This window comes from Daphnia carinata, chromosome 2, assembly GCF_022539665.2.
Source record: "Daphnia carinata strain CSIRO-1 chromosome 2, CSIRO_AGI_Dcar_HiC_V3, whole genome shotgun sequence".
Classification (NCBI taxonomy): domain Eukaryota; kingdom Metazoa; phylum Arthropoda; class Branchiopoda; order Diplostraca; family Daphniidae; genus Daphnia; species Daphnia carinata.
The window spans coordinates 5,013,994-5,038,139 of NC_081332.1; the positions used below are offsets into that span (position 1 = coordinate 5,013,994).

At 40.3% G+C, this 24,146-nt stretch overlaps 4 protein-coding genes across 5 annotated transcripts; 1 reads left to right on the forward strand and 3 right to left on the reverse strand.

The window, feature by feature from the left end:
* Nucleotides 1-2,338: 2,338 nt before the first annotated feature.
* LOC130686609 (zinc finger-containing ubiquitin peptidase 1-like) lies at nucleotides 2,339-4,697 on the reverse strand. The gene is made up of 10 exons (XM_057509727.2): nucleotides 4,435-4,697; nucleotides 4,231-4,374; nucleotides 4,012-4,132; nucleotides 3,685-3,942; nucleotides 3,514-3,625; nucleotides 3,278-3,449; nucleotides 3,122-3,213; nucleotides 2,915-3,045; nucleotides 2,616-2,854; nucleotides 2,339-2,536 (listed from the first exon to the last, which is right to left on the reverse strand). Exons 1-10 carry the CDS (start codon nucleotides 4,609-4,611, stop codon nucleotides 2,501-2,503), a joined length of 1,482 nt encoding a protein of 493 aa, XP_057365710.1. The 5' UTR covers nucleotides 4,612-4,697; the 3' UTR covers nucleotides 2,339-2,500.
* A 111-nt stretch (nucleotides 4,698-4,808) lies between these two features.
* Nucleotides 4,809-5,944, reverse strand: LOC130686633 (uncharacterized). The gene is made up of 3 exons (XM_057509766.2): nucleotides 5,428-5,944; nucleotides 5,225-5,364; nucleotides 4,809-5,136 (listed from the first exon to the last, which is right to left on the reverse strand). The coding sequence occupies exons 1-3, from the start codon at nucleotides 5,689-5,691 to the stop codon at nucleotides 4,953-4,955; spliced, it is 588 nt and encodes a 195-aa protein (XP_057365749.1). The 5' UTR covers nucleotides 5,692-5,944; the 3' UTR covers nucleotides 4,809-4,952.
* A 677-nt stretch (nucleotides 5,945-6,621) lies between these two features.
* LOC130686667 (adrenodoxin-like protein 2, mitochondrial) lies at nucleotides 6,622-7,607 on the reverse strand. The gene is made up of 4 exons (XM_057509804.2): nucleotides 7,356-7,607; nucleotides 7,181-7,293; nucleotides 6,852-6,984; nucleotides 6,622-6,784 (listed from the first exon to the last, which is right to left on the reverse strand). The coding sequence occupies exons 1-4, from the start codon at nucleotides 7,508-7,510 to the stop codon at nucleotides 6,691-6,693; spliced, it is 495 nt and encodes a 164-aa protein (XP_057365787.1). The 5' UTR covers nucleotides 7,511-7,607; the 3' UTR covers nucleotides 6,622-6,690.
* A 4,380-nt stretch (nucleotides 7,608-11,987) lies between these two features.
* Nucleotides 11,988-24,038, forward strand: LOC130686676 (protein single-minded-like). Of its 2 annotated transcripts, XM_057509818.2 has the most exons (11): nucleotides 11,988-12,543; nucleotides 13,940-14,119; nucleotides 16,018-16,103; nucleotides 16,783-16,872; nucleotides 17,891-17,999; nucleotides 18,090-18,175; nucleotides 20,310-20,661; nucleotides 20,951-21,098; nucleotides 21,176-21,810; nucleotides 21,875-22,286; nucleotides 23,236-24,038. In XM_057509818.2, exons 2-11 carry the CDS (start codon nucleotides 13,945-13,947, stop codon nucleotides 23,591-23,593), a joined length of 2,451 nt encoding a protein of 816 aa, XP_057365801.1. In that variant the 5' UTR covers nucleotides 11,988-12,543; nucleotides 13,940-13,944; the 3' UTR covers nucleotides 23,594-24,038. The 2 variants fall into 2 exon arrangements, with proteins under 2 accessions (XP_057365801.1, XP_059353611.1); XM_059497628.1 differs by lacking the exons at nucleotides 11,988-12,543; nucleotides 13,940-14,119; nucleotides 16,018-16,103; nucleotides 16,783-16,872 and adding an exon at nucleotides 17,563-17,807.
* The last annotated feature ends 108 nt before the right edge of the window (nucleotides 24,039-24,146 follow it).

Genomic DNA, 24,146 nt, shown 5'->3' on the forward strand with positions numbered 1-24,146 from the left:
TGGTATGTCATTGAAACAAAATTTTTATGTCAGTTCCAGTGTTTCACCAAACGGACATCATCTTGACAGGTTTGAATGACTTGAGCTGACAGCACTTGTTTATACACTGGTGATACAAATGCAAGACAACGAACAAGAGTAGCCTATCATCCAGGATATCCTTAAACTGAGCAGCCACTTGTCTTTGGAGTACATTGATTGTCACTGGATATCGTGGGTGTCACAGGATATGCCAATAACTGATCAGCAACCAATGTCAGAATCAATAGCATAACCTGAATCACATGTGTAGCAGTGTCCGTCATGGTTTAATCTTGAAGCACATGAAAAGTTTTACCTATGAGAAAAGTGATGTCATGGTTAATACTTTTGGGTTTTTCTAGTTTGTTTTTTTTGTTGTTGTTGAAGTATAACAAAGAAGATCATATGGTATTTTTTTATTTACTGGTATTAGATTATGACAAGAGGTCAAGTTGCCTCCACATAGCTAAATTGTGAATCGAAACTATTTCACCATTCTTCGAAACCCAACACGTGCATGATAGAGAAAGGGGCAAACCTTTCTCTTCGTCAGACCTTTATTCTTACACCTTTTGACCTCAGTAATTATATAATTCCAATATTTTTGTATAACTGACAACAAAAACTAATGCCTTACCGTGATTTTCTTAATTTTAACTCGGAAGGCGTTTCGCAGTTCTTCTTGAAACCTACTTTCGCCGTTCTTTACCAAAACTCGAATGAGAAAAGAGTTGCGAAATCTAAGCGCGCCAAGGCGCCATTAAGTTAAAATACATCGTTGCCAAGCCCATCATAAAATTTATTTTATTAAAATGAAATAATTTGACGAGAAACAAATGGGAGTCATCTAATTAAGAATCAATAAGTTAATCAAATACTGAATTTATTATTTAATAACACCTTAAAAGAACATTTGGTAATAAATAAGTTGATCATGACGCTGTTGTACCTCTGCTGTGGCTGATAATAATCAATGATTGAATTCGTTTTTCATAATTTTGTTATGTTCTGTACTCAGAACATTTTTTAGCCAAAATTTATAGGTTTTTAACGGCTGCTGCGTGTGTTCACGTATGTATTGAAACAAAAAAAACATTTCATATCGATTGCCTTTTGTTTGTAGCAGGGTCCCTTGTCAAGAGCCCCCCTGTTCAAGGCCCAACCGAGTATCCCAGTCCAAAACACTTCCAATCCCTAATATAACATAATCAATCTTTCTTTTGCATGTTCAAGCTTGAGTTTGGCACAACAGCTTACAACTATACATCTGGAAAAGTTAGTGACCATATTTTTTACTCGAAAAACTGGAATTACCATGGGTTGCCTGGACAGCTGGTTTTCTTTGTTTATACCTATTGGGACCAATCCACCAGGTATATCATATTACAATGATTTTAATCTGCTACTATTTTTATTTCGTGAAATAATCATAAGCCATTTTCCATTATTCTTAGGTACCAATTGCTTTTATCATTCTGGGAGTAGCAGACATGGTTTTTAGTTTGCTTTATGTATACTAGTTGTTCAGGTTATTATAATTTTATAGTTCCTAGTGTTTTATAGTTACACCTGAGACTGAGCTTCCTCATGAATATTATGGATTTTCGGCCAGCTGAATGGTTCCCTTCACAGCTTGAAAAATGGTTTCAATTCTGTCAACAACCAGGTGTGTATGTAAAAATTGAGCATTGATATATAACTGTTTCTTGTTACTACTTGTTTGCAAAATTTACAGATGGAAGTTCCGTAAAGAACCATTTTTACCTAGTAAAGAAAGATGGTGGAAAGAAAAAGCATATATAATAAGCATATCCTGTTTATTTTGCAAACATGCAATCCTAGCCATTCAGTGTCCTTTGGTATAAAAGAAATCAAGGTAACGAGTAAGCGGCCGAGTCGAAGAAGAATTTACAGTATTTTATTTATATACGTTGAAGTGCATACCTGGGCCCCATTGTTTTCTGCCATCCCGTTTCCACTTGACTTGTGATAAGACCGTAGAGGGTCATGCCGTTACTTGTGCACGATTTATAACTTATACAGCTGATACTAAACCACTGAGCTAAGGTTGACACTTTAATACAAATTACTTCTGCCACTAACTGATGCACCTGTGTGAAAATGACGATAGGCCCTTACATGTAAATGGAGCAAACAAAACATGACTTTTGGTAAAAAAGATATTTCACTAAGAAAAAGATATCTCACTAATGACTAATCATGTGTATGTAGAGGGCAAAATTTATCAAGGATATCTTTTTGAATTGGAGATACAAAACATACTTAGTATTAGGGAAATTTATCATGCATTTTCCTTTAAGTGACTTACTTACAAGCAACGCCGTAACAACGAGGTAAATGGGCGTTACTTTACCCTACAAAATATTATGTTTAGACACAGTAGCTGCTTTATGCAGTCTCAGAAATTTTCCCAGGCGTGCACAACATTTCTGCCAACTGTAAGTTTTCGCCAAATCAGTTACGGAATGCGTGTCGAACGGATTACACGACTTTGCTGCAAATATCATTCAGAAAAAGGTCTGTTATTATTTTTTCTAAATTTTTCAACTTGCTGTAATTTGAAAGCAATTCACCAAGTACTCCTGTTCACTATCAGCGAAGCCGCCGTCTGCACAAACAATTTGATATTGCTTGGCCTTTAACGCCGCCATAGGTACCAAAATCTTTTTGGCGATTGCAGGTTTATTCTGGGCCGATCCGGAAATGTTCGTCAAAAGACGCATCTGATCGCTCTTGTGACTTGGATCAAGTATCAGCAGACGTGCTTTTCCCTGTGTCGTTTCTTCAATGCCAATAATCGTGCGGCTGTGACCTAGAAAAAGAAAATTGAATGAAACATAAATTTTTACTAATAATATAGGGCTGTTCATACCTTGGTGTTGAAAGTACAATGGGGGCTTAAATTCAGACGTTTCCTCAAAGTATTTCTTTACCCAGTCGAATAACGCAGGGTGTAGTTTACCGTCGGGAGAAGTAGGTCGATGGAAATCTATCAAACGATATCTGTGCAGGAAAAATATGGTAGGTATCAATAAAAGTGTTGGCAATAAAATAAACGTTTACGATTTTATTAATTCACCGTATGCGACATGAAGCCAGAAGTGTCGCTATTTCTGTTGCGCCAATCCATTTACATGTACCAGACAGCTTGCCTCCTAATTGTTCACACCCCTATCCAGCATTCGCATTAAAAGTAACGTTAGGTATGAAGTGGTTTAAAAGTAAGTCTACTTACTTGTTCATCAAATCCCATCTTCCAGGCTTCTTCTATTGCCGATTGAAGTCGAGAAATGGACGGGACTTTGATGGAATTATCGGAGGCTGTTGATGTTGAAGGACAAAGGTTCACCAGTCGGTCGGCATACTGAGGAGAACGAAGAAGTGCGCTGAGTAACATCTGTAGGTTCCTACGTCGTTACTTGAAATTTACTCGACATAGTCGCGATGTTATAACACACTTTTCACCTTTACCGATAGCCGCAACCCCAACCAGAGTCGCCGAAAGATGCAGCGTAGTGATCAACCGCACTACACATGTTCGCGGATTGTACCACCGCAAGCTTTCTGATATGGTTTGTAATATCTGCAATACAAAACGTTATTAATGAGAGTAAGTCAAAGTTTGATTGCTTTATGTTCTACCTAGAGTGGCTGACGAACCATCATCCAGTCCGATTTTTTCACTCATTTTAAGCATAATCCGTTTTTCATGATAATCTACAGCAGACATGTTCCCTTTTTCGACAGATTTGAAAAGATTTGCATCGCACTGTCGATTCAGACTTCTTCCTTGATCGAAACCATGCATCGATTGAAGTCGCTTGAAATCGTCACGTTCCTTGTTCTCCATTAAAAATCGTTCTTCTTGGTCCAACTTACGGGCAAGCTCTTCATCAGCGTCTGACATTTTAACAGGGTGAAATCTAATACACCTCATCCAAAAAGAAAAATATGAACATTGCATGTTACCATTGGGTATATCTGTTGAGAAATGCAGGTTGACATGTTGTGCAAGTAGCTCCTCAGAGTAGAATTCAGAGAAACAAACAGGACAAGACAATATCTGAATTTGCACCTGGGATGTAGGTTCCTATAAAAACACTATTTTTAAAACAACCACGAAACTAACTATATGACTAAAAATGGTATATGCTGATAGGCCAAACTAATGTAAATACACAACTATACCTCATTTTGTAATACATCATGTTCTATACGAAAGTGAGATTCAAGCAATAATGTATCTTTAAATGTTTGGCTGCAAAGTGGACAAGAATGCACGGCAGAGCTGAATGGCTTTGAAGTATCTTTGGAAATTTGTTCATCCATATCCTGAAATAAAACACACTTGAATTGCCACCTAGTAATTCACTAGACAACATTTTAACTTACATTTAGATGTTCATTTTCAATGTGAGCTTCCATAATACATAGTTCTTCACAAACTTGAGGGCACATTGGACAGGTAAACTTTGGTACTCGATCAGAATTCATTTTACTTTGACCGGATACTACAGTAGAATATGACGGCTTGCTCGGTAGGATACAACAATCTTCGTCAGAGCTCATTTTTAACTCTGAAAGTTTTGTTTTACACGAATAATACGTGAAAACGATAGAAATACCACAAATATGATGGCTTTTCCCGCCGTGACTAAAGCTTAAAACTGTAAACAACCTTCTACTGAACACCGTCTGCAATGGAACAAGGTTAGCAGACGGATGTAAAAGAAATCATGTGGGAAAAATTAAAATAATATGTTCCCCTGGTGTATTTGTGGGATCGGTAATAATTGGTTTAAAATTTCTCATTTAATAAAGGAATTTGCGATTTTAGGTGTTTTCATAATAATTTAATAAATAAGTTGGGATGATAGGCAAGTGCGTGACATGGATAACACTGATGAAAATTACATATCGTTTGTGAAATCCTCGCCTAAAAATCCTTGCATAGTTGTAATATTGTAAGGACAAGCCTGAAATACATTGGCACATGTTGCCAGGCCCTGGGAACCGGTGAAAACGGCTAGTTCAAAAGGAAGAGCTGGAGAACCGGGATCTTTTCTCATCAATTCAGCCGGATGCATATTACGCCTGTTACGAGATGCAAACATTATTCGTCAGATGTAAATTAAGGAAAGCTCATTTTCTGCTTAGGGGTAATCAATGTCGTTCTACGTACTTGGCTACTTTTAAAAGAATTAAATCTTCCTCCAAGGCTGGATCCAACAAAGTGTTATTCTTCGTTGCCTCAATTCTTGTGCCTTCCAGTTCGCATAGGAAGCGAAGCAGGCAGTTACTTCGATCCATCGACAGGATTAACTGTAAAAGAGGATGAATACTGTATAACACGTTCACGTAGGGCATTGATTACTTGTGTCTAACCTTCAAGATAGCATCTCTGTCTCCAAGCCTAATGCGATTCGAAAGTTGACCAACGGCAGATCTCCTTTTCCTTCCCTTAAATTTGAACGGAAGATAGCCTAGCTCGGAGAAGAGCATGTATATCAATACCGCTATTGATACGCCGAGACCACCTTTGGTAGAAATCTCAGGATAAATTCCAGTCGGGCTCAAATTGATGTTTGAAACAGAGGCCAGTACACCGACTAACAATACTAAAAAGACGATCACTCGCAGAAGTTTCATTTTTAAAGCTCTTGAACTATGTCAGCTCCGGAAAGGCCACGGAGATACTGAACTTCAGTAAAGAGGGATGTCAACCTGATGCTTTTTTACCCCGGAAGTGCAGATAGGAAGTCACCAGTGGGACGTGACGTACCTTCATAATCACTTAGGGAAGTTTTCTTGTCTTTGTTAAATCATAATGCGTTCCTAGTGAAACGTCTCGAAGTTTTCCGTGTGCCGTAATGTTGTTTCTTTATCAAACTGCGAGGGTCAGATGAGCGGCAGGTTGGTTTCTGATAATGACAACACAAACCAATATACCACGGTCTTCAGTCGTTTCGCTATATAATGACAATTCCAAATGTAAATGAAGCGCAAACGAATCTTCCTTCAAAGTTCAATAACTAAGAAGCCGGATGTTGGTCACATACCCAAAAATGGATTAAGTTATTGAGCTCTTCTAAGCTCGGTCTGTGTCAAATTAGACCGATGGGTTTGAGAACGCAGAACTGAGGATTTCTTGCGACCTGGTTCTCGTGGGCTGAGAATATCGAGGATGTGCAAATATGGCAATAGACGATAAACAGAATCAAAATTTGAATAAAAATTCATCGTATTTACCATTTGTCTCCGAATTATCGCCATAATGTGGGTTAGGGCATTGCCCAGCTCATGCTGCGAGGGTCACACCTTTAAAATCTGTTTAAACAGAATCACGAAACATAATGAGCAAATACAACAAGAACTGATAAATATAATAACAACAGCAACGAACAAAAACGTAAATACTAACGCGATCTGACTGCTTTTGGGCGGTTTTCTCCGTGCAGAACTTGCATTCGTATTCGGCTAGCTGGGTGAATACAAATGTCGAAAGAACCGTTACAGGATCTCTCCACATGACGTATCCTTCTTATCGAGAACATTCAATTTTGGTGTGCTAAAATGGACCTTTGCACTTATAATGTATTTTGTAATGCTCGAAAAAGTATATTACAGCTTATAAATTTGTGCTAAGTGCTATCGGTTCCTCGCATCGGCTACTTGAGCCGGGACTGTTACGACGATTCCGTCCATTGATTCTGTCAAAGTAATTTGACATCCCAAGCGTGATCTGTGATAAATATTTCATAGGTTATTATTTTACACATGATTCTAGGATGAAAAATAATTAAACTTACGTGTCACAAAGCCCATATGCTAGATCAAGCATATCCATCTCTTCATCAGATGGTTTATCTGGAAGTTTATCAAAATCTTCCTTCTTGAAAATTATATGACATGTTGAACATGAAAGTGTGCCCTCACAAGCACCTACAAAAACAAAATGTAATCTTCCTAAGAATGTTTCTACTTCCTAAAATTAAGCAATGTTTGTGTGAAAAGCAGGTGTTCATTGGGGTATAATTTGGGACAAAACAGTTTGGAAAGAGAAAAACCTGGGAGGGAAGGCAGCATCATGTTAGTTTTCGTTAAAGCAGGTGCCTAATTCACACTATCTTAAACTAACCAAAACCTTCTAGGTCCACGTCATTATTGATGGCAGCATCCAGGAATGTATCACCCACTTTTGCTTTGACTAGCATGGAATTGCCTTCTCTATTTACAAACGTGACAGATATCCTGCAAAAATGGAATCATTTGAATAACCGATTGGTTGAAATAGTTCTGAACAGCGTTCATACATTTTCTTTTGTAAAGAAGGCAGACTATTGCAGAAGGAACGACGGTCTTGATGCCGAACATCCGACGCCAATGGACGACAAACGTTTGATTTTTCACCCAGCATCATTAGGGATCGCTGCGCTGAAACTCTCAGCGTACTTATAATTCGCAACATATTTGCGTAAAATCCGGGTATGTCAAATAGAACTCGACTTAGCAACAACAAGAATCACACGCCGGATTACCGTCTGCAAATAAACGTCTCGCGACATCTAGGAACTAGTGACATTACTAAAATTCCTACCTTGATAGATGGCGTTGGACATTTCCATTCTGGCAGCAGGCAGCGTCATTGAAAGAAGATCTTGCACTTAGTATATCGGGAACTTTATCAATTATTTCACCCAAGCAGGGTAGAGCTTTGTCTGATAGAAGATATTATAGATTGCGATGTAGTCAACTAGAACACCTGGAAAAAAATAAAAATAAAACAATACATTTTTTCGGATTAAAAAGAATTTAAATGACCTACGAAGTTTACCAGAATTTTCCTTACACGGAAGCCACGATTAAGTCAACGACATGATCTGTTTATTCACTTGGCGGGAAGTTATCGTGCTTAGGCATACTAATTAGCCTTCCACGCCTATACAGGTGAGTCTGTTACAACAGCGTGAGAAACATCCGCTGACTTAATTTCTTTCGACACACAAACCGTCCTTCCTTCTCGGTTTCGAACGTCGTTCATTGAACAACAAACAAAAAAAACCTAAAAAAAAAAAAAAAAAAAAAAAAAAGAAGAAAAGAAAAAACGGAAGTAAACTGATCTAAATTCCACTTGGATTAACAGGTACCAAATCAGAATTCAAACATGCAAATCATAATCACCTAAGCTCGGAATTTACCATTCTGTTCGCTACCGAATGTGTAACTATTTCCATCACATTTTTTGTATTTATTACGGCCAACTTATGGCGATAGCTTCTGGATAGTACCACAAGAACTTTGGCGGATCACCTCAATCACATTTAGCGAGTACGTGCGACAACGCAACATTCGAATAACATGTAATTAATGCTAGAAACCCCACACCACCCACGATAACGGTTACAATAAGTGCATCAGAAGCGGCGACCATTGCTGAATAAGCTGCAAAAGGCTCGACTATTATGGATAAGATATTTTTTCCTCTCTCAGTATGTCAAGCCAAAAAAATGAACTTTCGAGAGCAGTTAAAAATTATATGAATATGACCAGCTCCACAGCTGATAAGCAAGCCACTTAGCGCCCGTTATTTTGTTGTCAGGTGAGCATTGCTGTTTCAGGGTACATGGAAGTCTAACATTAACGGTTTCACAAAAAGAAACCCGCAATAATAATTCGTGAGACATCTGAGCAAGTCGGGCTCGCCAAAATGCAATAACATACAAATCACGCTCACGATCGTACACGATGATAACGCATTTGCTATATAATCTACGCATCAACCACTCAAGTCCCGACACTCTTAAGGCCACCATATTTTTCTTCAACGGAGTTTGGAACCGGTGCATATCACCTGTCAAACAGTGGCTAGAAATTCAACTTTCCATCGGCATACATGAATTACAAATTACATTTTCCACTAATAATAAAAAAAAAATATGAATAAATTAAATCAAACACGCAAAAAATATCGCCACCATTCACGAAATTATCAACTTAAAATTGTAAGTCGGAAAAAAAACAGAAAAAAAACGGAATATCTTTTTTTCTCTCTCTCTCTCTCTTTCTCTCTCTCTCTCTCTCTCATGCGGGAAGGTCTTATTTGATCTTTAAACGCGGGCAAAGCGTCGCGATAAGATACCTTTTTGTACTGTACGTGTATACGACTCGTAACGGCGCTATGTGTTTGTTATCTATATGCCATGTCGTGGCATTTTCCCGGTCGCTTTTTCTTTTCCGTCGCAACGAGCGTCTCCGGAGCTGGCAGACAGCCTGGCTCCAGTTCCCTTGAATATTGACACTTCAACCCTCCCTCCCCCCCATCTATACCACCCTACACACAACACCCTAAGAGAGGACGTTTACAGCAACCTACGCACAAGTGTCAATGTCAATTTTTGTTTTCGAAATAGAGTGACACAAGCTAAATGTCAATCCCGATCACATATTCCAACGACTGATAGATTCAAAATCCAATTTTCTTTAATTAGTTAAAGAAAAAATGGGTCCCGTTTCCCTTCATCATTTGACTATTTGAACGAGTTTTTAGAGCTAAAAATAAGACCAACTTTTTAGAGGTGGACGCAGAGAAACGGATCGCGTGATGTTGACCTACACTCTAAAGAAAATAAAAAGCACAAGAAGAAGAAGAAGATGAAAGAATCTCTGTTAAAGTGATGGTTGAGAACGTTCTAAGCTAAAACAAATAGACACAGGAATCCCTCTCTCTCTCTCTGTGGCTGATGTTGGGAGGGTAGCATTTGTTTGCTCTTAACAGAGTCGACAAAGAGGAGGGGAGTGGGGTGTGCACGACATACAATCACAGGTAAGAAATACGTAGCTCCAGACTGCGTGGCGCCACATCTAAAATCAACAAAAACTTATTTCAGGGGGGTGTCCATTGCCTAATAGAGTGGGGTGGGAAAGAAGGCCAGTATGTGTGAACGCAATGCTTTACGGATATCTGATATAGAGCTGAACGTTCTTACCTATCCGTTTACGTTAAAAAAAAAAAAGCGTGACTAGAAGACCCACCTGATAGAAGCTTGTTATTTGAATAATTATTTGAACTCAATGACGTCATTTCCGGTTTTCGAACGAAAACGCTGCTCTGCATATATAGACCCATTATCATCATGGCCCATCTTTGTGTTTGCCATACTCTTCGTGCTTCTGCTGATGATACGACTACTAACTTTTTTTTTTTGTTTCCACCTATCGGCTTCGTTGTTCCCCTCTTATCCAGTGGGGGGGGGGGGATTTGAATGGGATTAACTTCGGTTGATGTATCTCTCTGACTGCCGCTGTTTGCATCGGTAGCTCGGTGGTCAGCCGGGAATGTGTTTGTGGGAACTTTTTATTGATGTGCGGGTGATGAGTGACATTTTCAGTCAACTGAACGACGGACCACTTAATCCTTATGCAACGGGGCAGATGGGTCTGATTGCATTACCTCACAGATAAGACGCATATGAATGGACCACCAGCAAGCACATCCCACTTTGATTCTGATTGCAATTGGCGCCGTTCGAAATTTTATCGATTCAGAGCACCTGATTGATCGCTACTGTATTCTAAAAATGATTAGAAAAATTGGCTGTACCTTTCCCTGTGTCCATTCGTGGACTCTGTTCATTTCTATGTTTTAGAATAACGATAATAATAAAATAAGGTTTACCTGTAATCCTCGAGAGCGCGACGGACGGCTGGTAGATGCAAATAAATGGAACTTCCTGCGCCTCTCTGCAACGGGAAAAAAAACAACAAACAAATAAAAAAGAAAATGGTTATTATTGATTTTGATGACTTATCTAGCACAGCTGCGCTGGCGATAAGGCTCCCCTGAAAGAGAAAACACAACAACCAAATAAAACTTGGAAAAAATAAGGTCGAGCAGAGCAGGAGAAGCGTCAATAAAATAATAATAACGAACGGCTTTCTTAAAATGTTCCCGCAATCTTTTTTATCAACGCGTGTATAGGTGCGAAGAAGTAAAATATGTTTTACAGTCGGTCGGGATTTACTAGTCGGATTTTGCTATGGCACGCATTACATCAGTTTGCGTTGTGTTACACAAGTGAGACGACCTTCCTCTCAAAATGTCAAGTCCAAATTCCTTGGCCTTTGTACTGAAGAAAAAAAACGCGAGAAGATGATTCAAACACAGTAAGAAGACCAAGAAAAAAGAAATTAGTTTTATTTTTCCCACCAAAAAAAAAAAAATGAAATCAACGAAAAATCAAACGGGATCAAAAGGCGGAGCTTCATTGGAAGCCCTTTAGATTCCAACGGTCCAATAACGTGCAAATAGAGGAGGTCTTACAAACCCTCACATCCCTCCCTTCCTCCCCTCGGCTCCTCCCATTTCCGCAAATTTTCGTTAAGGTGCGCTACTGTTTCCAACCCAATTCCACCCCCCGCCCCAAACGAAATGAAAAAAAAAATAACTAAATAAATAAATAAAAGAAAAAAGACGTGAACCAAAAGAAATTCGAAATAATAATTCTCAAAAAAAAAAAACTTTCAAAATCCCGAGAAATAGAAAACGGACCGAAAGTCCGTGCAACACGATAGGGAGGAGAAATAGGCGTGGTTTCGTTTCTCTGTCCAGCACAACGTCTACCACTCCGTTATTGTGCGTATCCCCCCCCCTTTCGTTCACCACCACCCCCCACCTTTTTCGGGGTGGGTTTTTTTTTGTGTGTGTGTGGAATTAGAGAAAGAAAAAGGGAAAGAAGAAGAAGAAAAAAAAAAAAAGTGTTCGTTTTTCTTATACTGCTTTTAGACTATATACTTGCGTGCCGGGGCCGAGTGGTGCTGCGCCGTGTGTCAGTTCAGTTCCATAAAAAAGCTCGTCCCTTTAAGCTGCTTATTTCCCGTCGTGTGTGTGTGAGTGCGTGCGTGTGTGTCGGTGCATGACTTGACGCGTCCCTGCCCAGATTTTCGAGTTATTTTTTTTTTTTTTCGTGAGTGTGTGTGTGTGTGTGTGTGTGCTTCTTCTTCTCGTAGGAGTCCCTTTGGCGCTTCTTGCACACCATCCCTCCAGAGCACCTTACACACTATAGCCCCACACAGTGATTGACTAAGTGAGCGAGTGAGCGTGCTCGACGGCCGAACGGTGAAAAATCACGCACTGGCCACCGCTTCCGAGCCGACCAGTTGCTGCCGTCGCACGCTACTGCGAAAAAAAAAAGAGATCTAACAAATAAACATCATACACAATAAAAAAAAAAAAAAAAGAGAGAATCGAGTTCCGCCTCTCTTTTTTTTTGTGTGTGTGTGTATGTTGCCCTCCTTCTTCGGTCAACAGTGTCTAATTAACTGGACAACAGATTGTCCTTCAAGTGTTAAACGTGACTTGGCCTAAAAAAAAAAAAAAGAAAGAAAACAGCCGGCGGGATTTTTGAGTGCAGGAATTATTTGTTCGTTAATACAAAAAGAATTTCTTTTTTTTCAAGACGACGACCGACGCCATCACAACCATTTCCTCTCCAATAGTTAAAGGTAACGACATTATTCTTTTAAAAGTTACTGCATTGTTGTAATAATAAAAAAAAATTCGAGAATCGCAAGGCGATGTAATGTATACACAGCTATACATATGTACGCATTAGATAATCTGTCGTGTCAACAAGACCGACGCTCTAAATGTTTTTAGGCCTAACACCCTCCTTCCCCCAAGAGAGCGTTTTATATATAAAGGGGAGACGGCCTAAACACATGATCGCAGACTTGCAATTGAGATTCCCCCCCCCCCGCAATTGAGTTAATGGATCGAAGGATTTGAAAGAGAAATTGGTTTACTTACGTCATGATGTAATTGCGCGTGTGGCTTACACGTCGCATATGGTCGGATTTCTGGTCACCAAAAACGGGGCTCCTATAAATACAATAGGAAAAGAATGAGTCGAAGCACAAGTGTCAAATGACTCGGTGCAAAACGAAAAATGGCAAATCACGGAGTGAGAAGTTGACGTACAACGAGTAATTGGAATAGCACCCTTCAAACGTTTGAAAAAAAAAAAATGTCTGTGTGATGTAGATAAGAAAGAAAAAGGTTATACACGTTTCTTAGATTTTTTTTTTTTTGAAAATGTGTTTTTTTTTTTTAAATGGAGGGGCAAAGTTGAGTGACCCGTCGGTCCGTTTTTAACTTCTCTCGTTCGAACTCGAATGGTGCGAAATCCGAAGCGTTTCGAATAATGGAAAAAAAAGTAGGAAAACAACCGGACTCTCTTCGTCGCTTTAGTTTCTTTCGCTGCAAACAGCTGCGCAGGTGTGTAACACGACACTCGAGCAAAAAAAAAAAAAAAAATCAAAGCAATTTTAAACTTTTAAATGAGACTAAAGGGAATATTTCGTACGTCGATTGATTCCTCTTTCCCTACACCTACCCCAGTAGCAAATGCAAAGCAAAAGAAAGGTGCGAATGTACACGGAGACATCAAACCTCCCTTCGATCATGTCCACCACGCCCATCTGGCCGCAACAACAGGTCATACTCGAAAAAAAATAAAGAGAGGGATCGTACTTTTTAACGACATTCAAGGGAATTGTAGCTACACCATGTAGGCCTGCACATTTAGCTTTTTTAGCCGAAAAGAGCTCACTCCTTTTTTTAAAGGAAGGTTGTTGTGGGTTCAAAAAAGGACCTGCCGCGATTTCTCACAAAAACTGTTTCCCGTGATTGATCACTTGATTTACAGGCCCTATATAGGCCGAAGGTGTTGGGACACCTGGCTCATTAGAATCAACCTCCTTTTTTTTGCCAAGGTGTCGTAAACCCAATAAAACATGTATCTCGGTTCACACGCTAATTTTAATAGCTGAATTAAAAAAAAAAAACACCTGATTGAATTTAAATGTGTGATTGAATTATTATATATTTTTTAAATCGTAGTCGAGATGAAGGAGAAGAGCAAGAACGCGGCGCGCTCCCGACGGGAGAAGGAGAACGCCGAGTTCATGGAATTGGCTAAAATGTTGCCGCTACCGTCGGCCATCACGTCGCAGCTGGACAAAGCGTCCGTCATCCGGTTGACGACATCCTACCTAAAAATGAGACAGGTCTTTCCCGATGGTAAGTTTATTTTTCCTTGTCAAATTCAATCGCACCAAAATTGTTTCGACAATTAAAAATAAAAGAAAGATGAACAAATAAAAAAACAACAAAAGATGGAGCTCCCCCCCCCCAAAAAAAAAATCGGATGCTGCGTGGGAGATTGGGACGACGTCGTCGTCTCGTTATGATTTACTGGTGCGGATCATTAGTGACTCGATGGGGGGCAATGGACAAGCGGCACGCGCCTTTTAATAACAACACATCACAATCGACGACACAACGCGCAACTTGTTCTCCCTTCTCGCCATTTTTTTTTTCCTTTTGATTTCCTTCACGAGGAAAAACAGACGAAATAATATCATCACACAAATACGTCGTTGGGTTGATGATGCCACCGGTTATTCCCACTAAATAATAAGGGGTGCCGAAGGGTATACACAATGAGAATGGCGGAATAGAATAAGCTTTTTTGAAAGACCCCCCATTGAGGGGAGTGTGCCGTGGATTCGGTTCCCAACTCCATCCGCCCGCCTTTTTTTTTTTTCTTTAGCTATTCATTATTTGGCAACGCTGATTTTACGCCCCTTTAAACAAGTTGACAATCAAAATGTAAAAACTTTCCTTTCTTCCCCAAAAAAATTCGGATGTTTGTTGGGGATGCATAAGAGACTCTGTTCAGTTCAACTAAGACGGATGGATGGATAATTAGGATGGGCGGTATCCTTGACAGTGACTCCACCCTGCAAGAAATGATTATCAATAAACCCCCCTTTTTCTCTTTTACCCACTCTGTGTGATTTTTGAAATATATCCAATGATTGATTTTAGAAACTGCAAAAAAATTGACAACAACGCGGAATAATTTTACCCCATACAGTGTCCCCCCCTCCGGAAGGGCGTCTATTGAAGCGATCGCACGTTGCAATTTGTTTTTCGCCCACACACAGAAAAAGGAAAAAAAAAAAATAAGTCATTCAAAAAGATGTTTGGTGTCGTGTAGACAAAACGAGAGGAAAAAGAGATGGTCCTGGCGCTATTGCACTGATAAGGAGAACAGCACGCGCCATCAGCGTTAACAAGATGGTACATAGACGCAGTCGTATATACAATTCTTCTTTTTCGCCCCATGATTATTCTCACCCAATAAGTGCGAAACTAAAAGCGAACAAAAAAAAACTCTTTTCCCTCCCTATTATTTTCGTGATTTGACATCCTCAACAAGAGATGGGACAGAGACAAGATTCAAACATCAAAAATACGAATTTTTTGAGAACAGCTGACGAGTGAATGGACCATATATCTATCACAATCTTGTTCCGCCTGCTAGGAGGGAGAGCTCTCTTTTCATTGCGCTTTGATCAGACGGAAGTGCTGAATCGGAACACGAAAAATAAAGAAAAAAAAATAGATTTGAATAACATTAGGAGCTGTAGAAAAAAAGGATGAAAGAAATGAGGGGGGGCTTTTCTATCAGTGACGCATCATCAGGCCACCCACTCGAAAACACGGGACGGATATGCGGGTGTATAAGACGAACCAAGAAAAACTTGTGTGGGAATAATCTAACAGTCCGGTGTATGGATTTTTTTTCTTTTTTGTTGGATAAAATTATTTTTAGGGGTTACAATCACATTTCCTCCCGTTTCGAAATATTCGTGGGAGAGTTGAAATAAATGAAATTGGATATTGAACTGAACCCGATAAGAAATTTCATTCAAAAAAAAAAAGTGAGAGAAACGCGAAAAAAATTGAAATAGATCCGGGACGTTTCATTGCGCTAATTAGTGAATATTGTGAATTTTTAATGAACAATTAATGTATAGAAATTCGATAAATGTATAGGGGAACATAATTATGTTCCTTTACCAAATTTCTATGCAGATAATTGATTTGAAATTTGAAATTTTTTTGGATAGGTCTGGGAGATGCATGGGGATCGGCTCCATTGTGCAACAATCCTCGAGAAACTTGCATTAAAGAACTCGGCTCTCATTTACTTCAGGTAAGAAATCATTTTCTCACTGTAACTAATTCCCTCCTCCTCCACAGGCTCTTAGTATATTGAATTACAGACATCACAAATCTATTATGTCTTTGCCAAGATGGAAAGAAAAAAAAAGGGGGACCTTTTCAAAGAGGTCCCCTTGTCTTTGTTTTCCATTTTAAATAAATCACAAGTTGTAAAACAAGACGGGGGCTGAAAGAAAAAATGAAATGGAGTCGTTTCCACACATTGTTTCTCACCTTTTGGCAGGCGAGAGAACAAGGGAAGCTGGACCCAACCATTAAAAAAAAAAAGGTTTTCTTGAATAAATTAACGGACGCACAAAAAAAAAAAAGTCATGAATCAAAACTTGTTACCGGACTTGCGTAAAAAAAAATGAATCATTTAAAACGAGTGGCGCAAGGTAACAAGGTACTGAACGCCCTCCACCGGAAACATGCTTTCCGCTTAATAAAAAAAAAAAAAACATCCAGTTAACGTTTCTCCTTTAGCAAAAACTAAATAATCTCAGCTTTAAAAAACAATTATTGTTATTGGCTGGTGTTTAAAAAAGAACAAAAAACAAAAAAGGAACTTGAGCCATTACGGGTCGCATTTCCCTATGTGTTAACCAGCGTGGGAACTGCGGTTACCCCATTCACTAACCTGTTCTTTTCTGTTTTATTTGTTAAAATAGACCCTGGACGGTTTCATTTTCGTCGTGGCTCCCGACGGCAAAATCATGTACATCTCGGAAACGGCTTCCGTTCACCTGGGCTTGAGTCAGGTAGCTTAAAAAAAAAACATTTTCTTTTTTAAAATAATAATAAGATGACGTCATAATCACGACAATCCTTTGCGTTACGTACGTCGATTTCCCTTACGTTGGTAAGAAAATAAAAATCCACCGCGACCTAGTGCAACTTTATATCGAATAGATGCGTGTAAAATAGTTGGATGCCGGACTGTGGCTGCCTTACGGGCTCTTTTTCTTTTACGGGGAGGTCGGAAAATGCAAGTTGACGACTAAAGACACGGACGAACGCGAACAGCACGAATGCACGTTTCGTGGGTGGTTGTGTGCTGTTTTTCTTTGCCGACAATGACGGCCCCTCCTTTAGATATATATACAGCAATGTGGCATACATATACAGTACATCTTAACGCTTGGTGTTGGTTGTGCTGCACGAACGCAGGAGGAGGAATAAAGAGAGAGGATGGTACAACTCACCCAGAACAAAGTGTCTTGTGCTAGAATGTTTTCCCCCCTTTCGATAGTTGTAATAGTCCGTCTAACTGCTCCATCCCGACCGGACACACAATTCGATCCGGACCTTCGCTAGTTTGGTCATCTTCGGAGTTCCCTTCTAAAAAAAAAAAAAAGAAAGAAAGAGAAAATTCGTTATCTATTGCGCTTCTGTCGCGTGCTGTTTGGTGTCCAATGATCGTTCCACACACACTCCCTTAAAGTGTTGCAACATTCCAGTAGCCTATAGCTCGTTAACAGAATGGTTGTCATATATCTTGAGCAAAAAAGAACGGAGAAGAAACAACAGGCCGAAAAGGTCAAGCAAAGACACCCAACTCCGTACACTTGCGAGTGTGTTAATCCATCGTCAGGATGCTCGAAGGGAAGCATCTTCGTGTGGCACATGCCGACGACAAGCGACACGTGTGTAGTTGAGTCATGACCTGACAAATGGTCTCCCTCTTTAGGCCTACGTAACACCAGATTTCCCCTCTTTTTTGTTTTAAGTTAGCTGGAAATTTGGCAAAATGAAATTCATTTTGAACAATTGTTTCAGGTGGAGTTGACTGGAAATTCCATTTACGAGTACATCCATCCAGCCGATCACGAAGAGATGACGTCCGTCCTGACCGTTCATCCCACCGTCTCTGGCTCCGTCGTTCAAGGTTCGTTGTTTTTCTCAAAATTTGTTTGTACTACGTTCGTTTGTATCTAAGCAATTTAGCATAAAAATTTTTTGTTTTTTTGTTGTTCAGAATTTGAAGTGGAAAGAGCTTTCTTCGTTCGGATGAAGTGCGTTTTAGCCAAAAGGAACGCCGGACTCACAACTGGAGGTTACAAGGTACTGTTTTCTTAAGCCTTTTGATCATCCCCCCCCAAAAAAAAATCTATTCCTCCCCGCTCTTTATTAACATACTAAAATAAGAGTAGTACCCGTACAAAAACCAGTCTGGAGCACGACTACTTGATGTATCTGGTCATCTTTTGGCTCCCAGGCTTTTCTTTTTTGTTTCGTTCAAAGATGCAAATCAGTTGACCTGGCTCTCTTGCCACGCAAAAAAAAAACCAACAAAAGAAGTCTTGCAAAGCAATTGAAACAAGGATCCAATGATTTTTCTAGTTGGACCCTAAAAGTTTGTCTAAACAAAAGAATACGAGGGCTAAAAAAAAAAAAAATCTTGATTGCATTGAGAATTTGCTTTTTTTCCCCCATTCCCCACCAAACATTTCCTGCTACCATATATTTCTTTTCCGGACGTATAAATATAACGTCAGTATAGAAAGAGAGAGAAAGAGCCCATGCGCGATTTTTGCTGAGCTGGTCGTTGAGGAAAAGTCACGAACTGCTGGTACGGCGGCGAAAAAAAATGTATCGATTCTCCCAACAGCTTAGATATACGTCTATATATCTAAATATACAGCATATATTCTAGATTTAAAAAAAAATAAAATAAAAAGACATTCCGCTGGAGGAGGCGGAAAGGGGCCTCAAACTGCACCTCTGCCGGATTATCGCAGATATTTGTCACATCTTCCCTGAAAAATATCACAGTATACACACACACCGAATAACTTTGCTTTTCTCACGAACAACGCGCGCATCTTCCAATCCACAAGACCCACACCATTTCAAAGCTGATGGTCCTGTTGTTGTTGGATAGGACTCCGTCTTATTTATGGGTCTGTTAGGCCTTCAAAAATAAACGAGAAGAGACAACAAGCGCAGAAAAATGTCTTTACACTCAACTCTTGTGTGTACAATTTTTTTTACCGCGCTACATATATAGTTATATACTTAAGAATTTTGACTGGTACTGCGCGCAACAGCCGCCCAACAGCAAACAGCGCATTTCCCTTTTTGTTTCTTAGGCCCCCTTTTTTTCTTTCTGATTATCCCCGAGCCTATGGTCGTAGGCACGTTTTACCACTTGGCTACATGTACGGTAGGAAGTATAGGGCTACTGGACGGATGGTATAAAAAAAAGGGCACTTGTGTACGCGCTTGATGCGGTTCCCCCCTTCAATAGCTCCGCCTTTTGAACGCCCATATTTTTCTTTCCGTCCGGCTGTTAACCACCGCCCATCACCTTCATCTTCGTAGGGGCTAAACAATTTGTTCTTGTATATTAAAAGAAAAAAAAATTTTAACGCCTCCTAGTCTCGTGACTGGCACATCGAGATTTGACTCTGTTGAGGAATTAGCGGGATGAAATGGCGGCCAAAGACGAATGGTCCCCCTCCAAAAAAGAAGACCGGCATTAGAGAAGAGCATTTATAAATATATTTATATGTTTAATCCGCTAAAGCTTTTTTTTTTGTCCTGGTCGTTTGTTAGCGCCTCTCTTTTTTGAAAACATAAAAAAAAAAAAAAGCCATTCTTCTTCTTCCACGCTGCACGATTTCAATTTCGATTTTTTCTTTCCTCCAATATTTCAATATGCTACGGAATTTTACAGAAGAACGTACATAAAAAGTTATAAGGAAAGTAGTTATCGCCGTTAAAAGAAATAAAAACGAGTGCGCCACTCCGCCCGAGTTGCCATCAAAATGGCTGCCAGGTGCCACGTTGCGTGTTGCTACGACGCCATTTCCATCAAAAAGGGTCAAAAACTCGTTAAAAAGCCAAAAAGAAATCATAAAAAAATCAAGCACAACTTCCCATCTAGAACGTTGTAATAGACCATCAATCGACATCCATCTGAAAAAAAGCATGACTTACGAACAAATACAAATCTTTTCTTCATATTTCACCATCGTTTCAAGAAATCTAGAAAAATAAAAATCCCTTACAGCTTTTTACGTTTCTCTGGTCCCTTTGCGGAAACCCCCTCCCCCAATTTAACAACCACCCGTTTCGCATTTCCTTCGCTGCCTTCGATTCGAATCGTTAAACGTCAATTCATTCATGTCTGAATGTTTTAAAACGAACAAAAATTAATCAACAGCTGCATGTTTTTCTTTTCCAAAAAAAAAAGGTGATTCACTGCTCGGGATATTTGAAAGTTCGTCCCTACCCAGTAGCAAATGGCGATTCGGTTTACGCAACAACAGCCGACGGTAGTGGAACGAGCAGCAATGGCGGTGTCGGATTTCAGAATATGGGATTGGTGGCTGTCGGCCATTCGCTTCCGCCGTCGGCCATTACGGAATTGAAACTTCATTCCAACATGTTCATGTTCCGAGCATCGCTCGATCTTCGACTCATCTTCTTAGACGCCCGAGTCGCCCATCTGACCGGTTACGAACCTCAAGACCTCATCGAAAAAACGCTCTATCAATACATCCACGTTGGCGATCTGCTCCACATGCGGTTCGCTCATCACACCCGTAAGTGATTAAAAAAAGAAACTCGCCTGTCTTTTGTCATTGACGTCCATCGTGTCAATTTTGGACATGCTTAACACAAAACTGTACATTTAGTCAAGCATCACGTAATCACATAAGAATTTCAAGTCGAGACACGTTTTCCTGGACATATTTGAGAATATTTCGAATTCACAAGTCTTAACGATAAGTTCGTGTCTCATTGACAACACATCATCACTTTACATATCCGTCAAATAGAAAAAAAAAAAAAAATTATTTCTTACTTGTCTTTTTTTTTGTTGTTGTCCAGTTTTGTTCAAGGGTCAAGTGACAACCAAATACTACCGATTCCTGACCAGAGACGGCGGATGGGTCTGGATGCAATCGTACGCAACCATTGTTCACAACAGCCGATCGTCACGACCGCATTGCATCGTCGCCGTCAATTATGTCCTCAGGTAGAAGAACAACTGTTTTCCCCCCTTTTTTCATTAACTTTACGCCTCATTGCCAAATTTATTGTTCTAATTATTAGCGATGTCGAGGCGCAATCACTCCAATTGTCAACAGAGCAAATGGCTACTGCGTCGGCTGCTAGTTCAACCTATTTAAACACGTCGGGAACAGATGTAGCGTGCTCTTCTTCCACGGAAAATGGACATATGGTCAGTTCTTCTTCTTCACCGTCTTCGGTGGCTTCGGCAGCCGTAACAGCCGTAATATCCGCACCAGTTTCACGGACTGGTAAAACCAGGCCGGCTAGAAAAACCAAGCCTAGAGTGTCTCCCTATCCGGTGAGTCCGACGATAACGGCGGCCGTAGCAACCACCAGTGGTGGAAGTATCGTTGCCGAACCGGTACAACTGAATCCGCTGCCTCCACCACTGCAAGATGAATACAGCAATCCGATGATGGATTACCGGTACGTTAACGATGGATTACCTTCGACGGGCAATCATCAGCAGTACCTGACGTCGACCATGTACTCGGCCTACAACAGCAACGAAGTCCAACTCTACAATTACGGGCCGAATGGGGTGGCTGAAGCTGCTACCGGAAGTGGTAGCAACCACTCTGGGGGTGATCTTTACAATCCTTACTACGAGACGGACAATATGGCGGCCTATCCCGGCTCGGCCACTCTACGGCACTACACTAATTTAGGCGAAGGTAATTGATTTTGGTTGAAAATGTGTAATGTAGGCCTCTGTAATTCAATAATACAATTCACCAGGTGAAGCAATGGAAGCTGCCGGAAGTGATATGTACAGTAGCAGCGAGAATTCACCCGAGAGTCACCAACGATTGATGCAGCATCATCAGCATCAGCAGCAAATCCAGCACGTCCATCACCAACAATTGCTGCCCTCCTCCAGATTATCACCTGTTTCACCGGCAACATCGGGCGAGGATCCCCATCAGCAATACCAACACCACCACCATCATCATCACCAACAGCAGCAGCTTCAACAGCAGCAAATGCAGGGCGTTCTTCACCAACACCATCCGGCCGGAATCAGCGTCATCAGCAACAGTCACGGCCATCAGCAGCACCAACACCACCAACAACATCAACACCACCTCCACCAGCACCAGCAACAACACCACAATACACCGGATGACGACTCCACCCAACAGTCGCAAACGTGAGTCGAACATGCGTAACATTGATTTATTTTCTTTACGCCAAAAGCAACACGCGTTACGACTGGAATGTTATTTTGGGACAATCGAAAAAAGATCCACTACGGTTGTTTGAACTATTCGCGTAAGAAGGAAAAACAAAAATTCTTACATTTTTTGGGTGGGGGTTCTTCTTCCGGCAAAAGGTCACGTGGCCTTACTTCCCCCATCGTTTTTTAACTGTAGACCTAACGTATACATTTATACATACTACTTGATCGTTGTGGATCACTGCCGTCCAAACATTCACAAGAACAAGTAGGGGCGTAGCATTAGGTGGAGGGATCAATTGAAACAACACAGGTTTTCCTCTTCGGGATTTCGGGGAAGAGCTTTTCATGCCTTAAAGCTCTTCTGTATGTCTGGAGAGAGTGACGAACTCTCGTTATTATTATTCCCTTTCCATCTACCGTACGCTGATGGCGTCGGAGTGGTCGTCAATCCCCGCCAACTAATCCAAGGAGGACTCAACACTCACGGCATTGCTGGGAGCCTAGCCAAAACGCACAGATTTTCGCTACCGCCCGTTCTGTTTTCGATTTGTTTATTCAGATTTAGTTTTAAAGCATATTCTTGTTTAAAATTTGGGAAATCTAAAATCCACCCTTTCCAAACAAAAAAACATGGATGTTAAAAAGAGTTACCCTTGAGGTTCTGTTTAATGAAAACTGAGCTTCCATTTTTGGCCACTTTTTAACCTACGAAATGGCCTGTTTCAAATGAAACAAAAATATTTGCACAGTCAGCAGCTACTTTAAATTTACACATTTCTGCACAATCATCCGAAACTCGAAATAATAATATTGAATAACAAATAGGCGTTCGTTCTGCTGAGATCCATTTAAACCGACTCACAAATAATTCTCTAAACAATTATAACAACAAAATATTCATGGTTTGATTTACTTACAGGTTAAATGGGAGTTCGAATTGCAGTCTGCCTCCCCCGCCGGCCTACAACAACAACAGTAACAGCAGCAACAATAGCAGTTATGGTGATAATTACCAGACCAATGGTGGAACATCCAGCAGCAATTATCACGATCAGACGGGACGAATTTACAGCGGTGTTTACACGGCGAGTAGCGTCATTGGTGCCACAGATCCCGTCATTGGAGCTGAAGGCCTAGTCTCTTCAGCTTCTCTCGTGACTGCCCAGCCGCCCGGTTATACGAGCGTTATCGTTGATGCCACTCACCAGTACCATCACCATCATCACCATGTTGTCCACCATCCAATGGCCCTAGCCACCGATTTCCCAGTTCACTAACTGAGGCCATAGTTTTGTTTTCTGTTGAATAGCACAACTCATTTTCTCAACATATCTTTTATGTTTCTTTTACATAATTCCTACCCCACCTAAAACACCTCTCTCCCCGATGCCTTGCCCGTCATATTTTACATCGTTTGAAATGTTCTTATTATTATCGGCCATTTTTAATGCATTAGATTTCGAAACCCACCAAAGGTCTGATTCGCTCACCTTAAATGTATTTTAAAAAAGTAAAAAAAAAAAATTAATTTCTATGTTTCTATTATATTACTACACACATACAGGTGTTTGCGTGTCACACTGTTACTTCTATAGGTCAATCATCTCTTACGTTGTTTCATTTGATCTGTCTCCTTATTGCCACGTCTCCCCACTATTTGTACATATTACAAGAAACACACACGTTCGCTGCAATACAATCTAGGGAAAAACAGCAAAATGAATACAATGTCTAGACAAGAGAGAAAAATCTATATACTACAGGAGAGACGTAGATTCAATTCAGGTCTAGAAAAAAAAAAGTGGAAAGTCTTGTCAAAACATTCGCTCC

Coding starts and splice junctions, on each gene's coding strand:
- LOC130686609 (XM_057509727.2), bottom strand. CDS start 4,611: ATGAGCTCTGACGAAGATTGTTGTATCCTACCGAGCAAGCCGTCATAT. Junction 3,626..3,684: donor TGGTTCGTCAGCCACTCTAG/GTAGAACATAAA, acceptor TTTGTATTGCAG/ATATTACAAACCATATCAGA. Junction 2,537..2,615: donor ATAGTGAACAGGAGTACTTG/GTGAATTGCTTT, acceptor TGATATTTGCAG/CAAAGTCGTGTAATCCGTTC.
- LOC130686633 (XM_057509766.2), bottom strand. CDS start 5,691: ATGAAACTTCTGCGAGTGATCGTCTTTTTAGTATTGTTAGTCGGTGTA. Junction 5,365..5,427: donor ACAGAGATGCTATCTTGAAG/GTTAGACACAAG, acceptor CCTCTTTTACAG/TTAATCCTGTCGATGGATCG. Junction 5,137..5,224: donor ATTCTTTTAAAAGTAGCCAA/GTACGTAGAACG, acceptor ATCTCGTAACAG/GCGTAATATGCATCCGGCTG.
- LOC130686667 (XM_057509804.2), bottom strand. CDS start 7,510: ATGTTGCGAATTATAAGTACGCTGAGAGTTTCAGCGCAGCGATCCCTA. Junction 7,294..7,355: donor CCTTCTTTACAAAAGAAAAT/GTATGAACGCTG, acceptor CCATTTTTGCAG/GATATCTGTCACGTTTGTAA. Junction 6,785..6,851: donor GCATATGGGCTTTGTGACAC/GTAAGTTTAATT, acceptor TATTTATCACAG/ATCACGCTTGGGATGTCAAA.
- LOC130686676 (XM_057509818.2), top strand. CDS start 13,945: ATGAAGGAGAAGAGCAAGAACGCGGCGCGCTCCCGACGGGAGAAGGAG. Junction 16,104..16,782: donor TCGGCTCTCATTTACTTCAG/GTAAGAAATCAT, acceptor TTGTTAAAATAG/ACCCTGGACGGTTTCATTTT. Junction 21,811..21,874: donor CTACACTAATTTAGGCGAAG/GTAATTGATTTT, acceptor ACAATTCACCAG/GTGAAGCAATGGAAGCTGCC.